The 6,581-nt window shown below is 54.0% G+C and overlaps 1 protein-coding gene across 1 annotated transcript; it reads right to left on the reverse strand.

The window, feature by feature from the left end:
- Window positions 1-864: 864 nt before the first annotated feature.
- LOC106488020 (olfactory receptor 52A1-like) lies at window positions 865-1,812 on the reverse strand. Its single transcript, XM_013946848.2, has one exon. The coding sequence runs from the start codon at window positions 1,810-1,812 to the stop codon at window positions 865-867; it is 948 nt and encodes a 315-aa protein (XP_013802302.1).
- Between the last annotated feature and the right edge of the window lie 4,769 nt (window positions 1,813-6,581).

Raw genomic sequence — 6,581 nt, forward strand, 5'->3', positions numbered from 1 at the left:
TACCCCCATCTCAACAACTGCATGCCTGCATCCTTGCTGCTCCTGCCTGCCTCCGTCTCGTGCCCTTTCGCAGCTCAGCAGCAGTGTCCAAGGTAAACCTGAAGGCAGCTCTCCCTTGTCCCCCCTTTCCCAAGGTGTCTGCTCCTTGGTCAGAGCAGCTCCACCTCTGGCACAAGGCTAGCAAGGGCTTGAGCCTGCAGGTCCCTGCACAGGGCACATCGTGTGGCATTCATCCCACCATCGTGCCTGCCACATGCAGGTTACTCTTCTGACAAGAACTGAGAGCCAGGCCGTTGGCTCCTTGGTGGGTCTGGTGCACAGACTGAGAGGGGTATGTCTTTTTTCACCACTGTCTGCTAGAGACTGCACATCTTGCCCATGCAAGAGCTGCTGACAGCTGTAAACAAGAGTTGCTGCCCTTTTAGGACCATGGGTTCCTGGAGGATGCGGCCATGCATCCCCGGTCCTTGTGCAGGAGAGGTGAGGAGAGCTAAGCTGGTGGAGCTGGAGCAGGTGCAGCTGTGGGGAGGACGTGACATAGGGTGGGAGAGCAGAGACTTGCGGCTGTCTGGGGAGCACCTTGTCTCCGTGGCAGGGCAGATGTGAAGGTGCTGGGGAGAAGAAGGGTGCAGCTGAAGCCCCAGTGCTGGCAGTGTTGTCACTGCATGAGTGGAGAGCAGGGACTGCTCAGGAAGGGGATCGATGGCTCGGTGAAGACACCTTGAGGAGGGGCAAACAGGCCATTTTGTGACACCTTTGCGTGCCCAATGAACTGCATGGCTTGTGCCAGTGGGGCACCAGCGGGAGAAGCACCGCATTTTGTCCTGCAGGCCGAGGGGAGAAGGGGGCAAGCCCTCAAGGACACTATGTCTTGAGACCTACCATCTTCTGCACCTGTTGGCGGATGGCTGCGTTGCTGATGCCATAGATGATGGGATTGAGCGTGGGGGGCACCAGGAGGTAGAAGCTGGAGAGGAGGATGTGGACATAGGGCGACATGCCATGGCCAAAGCGGTGGGCGAGGAAGGAGAAGAAGCCCAGGACGTAGAACTCCAGGAAGACGCAGAGGTGGGCCGCGCAGGTCTGCACTGCCTTCAACCGCGCCGCCCGCTTCGGCAGCCGGAAAACAGCCCTGAGGATGAGGAAGTAGGAGACAATAATCAGCACCAGGTCAAAGCCCAGGATTGTGAATGCCACAAAGAGGCCGTAAGCCTTGTTGACCCGGATGTCGCCGGCTGCCAGCTTCACGACGGCCATGTGCTCGCAGTAGGAGTGGGAGATGACTGTGCTCTTGTACGTCCGCAGCCGCTTAATCAGAAAAGCAGTTGGTGCAATGAGGACTGTTGGCCTGAGGATCAAGAGGATCCCAATTGTGCTGAGCACCTGGTTGCTGAGGATGGCAGAGTGTCTCAGGGGCTTGCAGATTGCCACAAAGCGGTCAAAGGCCATTGCTAAAAGCACACCTGACTCGATGGCTTGGAAGGTGTGGACGAAGAACATCTGGGTGAGGCAGGCGTTGAAGCGGATGTCTCGAAGGGCAAACCAGAAGATGCCCAGCATTTTGGGCATGATGGTGGTGCAAAGGCCCAGGTCAGTGGCCACCAGCATGGCCAGGAGAATGTACATGGGCTCGTGGAGGCTGCGCTCAGTCCAGATGGTTGCGAGCAGGATGCTGTTTCCCAGGAGTGCGGTGAAAAACATGAGCGAGAAGGGGATGCCAATCCAGTGCTGCACAGCTTCGAGGCCGGGGATCCCCAACAGTGTGAGGAAGGTGGGGCTGAAATACACAGTGGTTAGATTGGGGTCCAGCATGGCGACAGCCACAACGCAGGAACAATCTTGTGGCACCTGTGCAACAGAGAACAGAGACGTTTCTGGTCAGTGATCAGTGAGAGGGAGACTCGCACCTCCCGGTATTTTATGCGCTGGTGTTTGACCCTGGAAGAGCTCATGAGCTGTTGTATCACAACAAGATGTTGTATCAGTGATCGAGAAAAGGACTTGATTCCTCCCTATTCCCGCAAAAGGCACGTTTACACTGCTGCTGGGCTCAGGACTGGAAATGTTGGGGGCAGCCTAGAGAAATTGCAGCGATTTTTTAACAAGCGTTATGGAGATCGGTTGGATGAAGTATGGACAGATGTGTGTGTTTGTGCATGTGTGCGAGTGGGTGAAAGCGGCAGAAGAACCTGCAGATGAAGGGCTAGAGGAATGGGTTGTGTTAATTACCACAGAGCCCCGTATGTGCGATTTCCTTCAAATGACCAAGCAGGAAGAAGAATAACAACACGCTGACCGAGGTGACAAGGTGACAAGACAAAGAACAGGGCTGGAGCCATAAAATGTCCTAAGACATTTTTGCTGTAAGAATAAGGAGGGATGAGATGAAATACTGATATGAAAGGCCCTGAAAACTTATAAAAGGCATGCCCAGAAATCAGTTCATTGATGCCAATCAGGAGGAATCCAAGAGCTGTGACGAGCTGCACGTGCACTCGCCTGGCCTGAGGTGCACAGAGGGTGAAGTACCAAAGATCCCGCCATGATAACAGGAGCGGGTGGGCTAATAGCAGCCCATCATGACCTATGAGGAGATAAGATATGATGGAGCCAGGCTCTTTCCTGAAGTGCACAGTGGGAAAATGAGAGACAGCGATCACAGATTGGAATAGGGGAGGTTCAGATTGGATATAAGGAAAAGAATTGTCCCCACAGGGACAGCCAAGCAGTGAAAGAAGTTGCCTCCAGACAGTGTGGTCTCCACCCTTGGATGTTTCCAGGACCTGACTGGACAAAGTCCTGAGCAACCTGGTCTTAATTCAGCGCTATGAGCAGTGCAGTGACCCAGATCTGGGAGCAGAATAGTCTCCTCCAATTACTCTTCTCCGTCTTTCTGCTCCTTCTCTGTCCTTTCAACCCCATCTTTGTGTTGCATTTCTTTCTTTTTTTTTTTTTTTTTTGAAGCTGAGTAACCAGAACTGCATGGAGATTCCAGACTGAGCTCGATTTCATGGGTTATTCTCCAAGTACAGGCAAAAACATGATGCATCTTCCTGCCTGTAAAGCAGGTCCATGCTCTAGCTGCTGCAAATTTTGTGATAGACAGAAATTCTGGCCCCTCTATTTTTATATTTATGGAATAAACTTGAAAAGCTTGTTTTTTTTTTCTTTTGGCCTTTTTATGCCAGCCTCTTTTCGTATGAAGCTGAATAGCCTTTGCTTTTATTTCTGTTGTGTCACATTGTACATAGTGATTCCTTTCCAAAGCATCTGCAATTTTTAGCAAATCTCTCTAGCTGAGACTTGGGTATTGTGCAATTGGAGAAGAGCAAATGTTTAAAAGGAGAAAATGGTGACCCGGGTGAGGGTAGGTCTGTTAGTCCAACCTCTACAGCAAGCAGGACTTTAGAGCAGAAGGAAGCCACAGCTGAAGGCCTGGAGGAAAAGGGAGAGTGTGACAGCATGCAACAGGCATTGAGCACAGGTGGATGGTGCCAGGTTAACTCGGTAGCTTCCCTCAATAGCTGACTGCCAAACAACAGGAACGTGGGACTTCTTTGGCTTGTGCATCACAGCACATCTTTTGGCAGATTTTTGGGTAGAAGGATATAGTGTGGCTCAATACAACAATTAAAGTGTTTGGGAGCGGCAGGGCAAGGAGCTGCGGGGCAGAGCTACGTTGTAAGGGCAGCACAGGGCTGAAAGCAGATTAGAAAGGGGCTTTCTTAAAGGTCACAATACACGGAAACTTGCTGATGAAAAATCACTAACAAAACAAGCTAAGGCATCATAAACACTGAAGAGATCAGGAATATCATGTGGAAAGGAGCAGATGTCCTTGAGGACTGAAGTAACAGCAACGGGACGAGATTCAATAACACAAAATGCAAATTACTGCAGTCAGGGCTAATGTCAAGAACTTCTGCTATGTCCTAGGAGCTGGTGATTCAGAAATGTGGAGAAAGGCCAAGACCTAAGTATCCTCCCTGAAAATGAAGCTAGTGACGAGATGCAGCTGCGAGAAAGGCAGTCTCTCCCAAGTAGTGCAATGGGGAACTCTTGCACCATGGTAGCAGGTGGCAGAGAGACATCACCTGCAATCTCGCGTACGACTCTGGTTGCCTCTCAGGGTGGAAGCACGCACGTTTGGATGCTCAAGAGCAGAAGAGTGCAGGTGAGGACCACAGGGTCCAACCCTCCTGTCACAGACAAGCAGCAGACCAGCGACACGTTGATCAAGCTCTGCCCAAGGACAATTTGGGTTCTGCTCCTCCTGCTGCCCTGTGCTCCCTGTGCTAGTGGGGTAGGACTTGAGCAGGTCATGAGGCTTGTCACATTTCTGGATGTTCCTCGCTGTTGTGACAAATCTTGTATTTATAGCTTATTCCTCCTGCCTCCCCGTTTCCCGCACTCTTGGCTGAAGGAAGGAAGCAGGGAGGAGCAGGTTCACCGCGCCTCACTTGTTTCTGGTGATTAAACTGCAGCTGTCTGCAACTGGACTCAGGCAGAGCCGTCGCCAGAGCACCCTGCAGTGCATTGCTGCTTGTCCCAGAGCAGGAGATGTCCAGGAGGTGGCAAAAAGCAATAAAGACTGACTCACCACACGTGCAGCAGCTGGTGGGTGCTAGCCTCTGTTGGGGTGAAGCAGGAGCTGAGCAGGTCCGTCTGGTATTGCCAAGGAGCTGTGTTTATAACGTTTGCTCCTGAACTCCCTTGGGGACTCCCATCGCTGCCCGGGGCCGGGGCTCGTCCCATGGCCCCCAAGGAGGACTGCAGTGATGAGTAAACACCATTAGCGTCCCTCACCTTGCTCCCGGGATGCAGAGCCAGGCTGAAGCCACTGTGGCACAGGGCTCTTTGACCCTGAAGGAGATAAGGGCTTCTGCTGTGCTGGGACCACGCCGCTGCGTGGAGCTGGAGGCCCTGTCCTCCAGCGCAGGGGTGAGCATCGCACCATGAAAGTCTCTAAAACTCGCTTCAGGCCTCAGAAACTCTCTCACTGATGCACTGAGGTGGGAACCTGCCAAGTAGCCATCCCATTCTGGAGTCTAGAGGGAGCCATAGGAAGAGTATTGCTTAAGTCGGGAAGGAGGTCTGGGAAAGCCCGCACAGCACTGCTCCCCTCGTGCTGGAAATGGCCCATCTCTGCTCCAAAATCTCCCGGGACATCTCATCCTGGAAACACCCCTGTGCAGGGGCAGCAGGCTCCCGCCTGGAGAGGTGAGATGCATTTGCAGCTCCTGCCCATGCTCCGGGGATCCGGAGACAAGGAGCAGAGGCTGCCTGGTGCTGCCACAGGCTTGGTGTGCCCTCGCACGCCTCCTGCATGCCAGCTGCGGTGGGACCCCATGATGTGCGGTGGCCGCGCGTGTGTTGATTTGCTCTGTGAAGGGCACTGAAGGAGGAGCATCCCCGGGGCCAGGCAGTGCCAAGAATACCAGAGCCACAGAGGCGGACATGTGCCGGGGAACAAGCTTGTGGGCAATGTGTCTTGCCCCCCAAAGAGCCCCCTGAGCACGGCCCTGCTCACACCGCAGTCCTGGGGGGCGAAGAGAGGCATCCTTGTGCCCTTCCTGGGGTGCAGGGAAAGGTGCCTGGTGCCGCTGGGAGCCCTGCAGTGTCCCACCTGGGCTCCAGCTCCCGCTCACAGACATGGTCCCTACGGCCCTGTGCAGACATCTCAGACATCCTGGGCACCTTGAGCAGTGCAAGGTGTCTCTCTGGGCACCTAAACTGCTCCCTGGAGATCTATCAATGAATCTCGTGGCCTGGGAGAGCAACTTGGGTCACCCTCAAGCAGGTGCCTCTGTCCGTTGAGCAGAGCTGCTCTCAGCTCCCGTGACAGCGCAGGCGGCAGTGGAGAGACAAAACTGGAGTGTCTTCACCTGGCACTGACCCCACCGTGCTGCTGAGCTGCGCCGAGCACACTGGAAGTGGAGAAGGGGAAAAAGGTTTGCTCCTCACGCAGAACTGGCCGTGCCATTCCCACAGCGCCACGGTCTGTGGGTCAGGGAGGAAACGCGTTGTCCTTCCTCCAAAGCCTAGGCTGTATCATTCATCCACCAAGGAGGGCTCACCAGATGATGCCCTGCTCTCCACCCGGTGACTGCTCACCGTGGGCCTTGGAGCCTGCAGCCCAAGACCCAGGGGGCCTTTGAAGCCCAGCTGAAGAGCAAGGAGGATCTCGTGGCATGAACGCTGGTGAAACAAGCCTGGCCATCTGCGCTGGCACCAGCAGCCCCTTCCCTACCACGAGGAACTTGTCGTGAACTGTTTCTCCTCATGCCTCATGGATGGCTCACACCTGCAGCCTCCTATTTACCGAGTGTCTGCACAGGCAGGACCCAGAACTGGAACCAGAGAGAAAATGTAGTCCTTATGCTAAATTTACTGACTAACCCTGCCTTTTTTAACCCTGCCTGGCAGGCATGACTTGAAGATTTTGAATGCACTGGAGAGACTCAGGTCTCCCAGGGCTGTGAACGACCAACTATTTGGTGGTGTACAGCAGATCTCTTTGCTCTCCCATTAGCACTGGAATGAGTTGCATGCGTGCAGACCCTTGCTGAGACCATCACGCA

This window comes from Apteryx mantelli, chromosome 1 (assembly GCF_036417845.1).
Source record: "Apteryx mantelli isolate bAptMan1 chromosome 1, bAptMan1.hap1, whole genome shotgun sequence".
NCBI lineage: Eukaryota > Metazoa > Chordata > Aves > Apterygiformes > Apterygidae > Apteryx > Apteryx mantelli.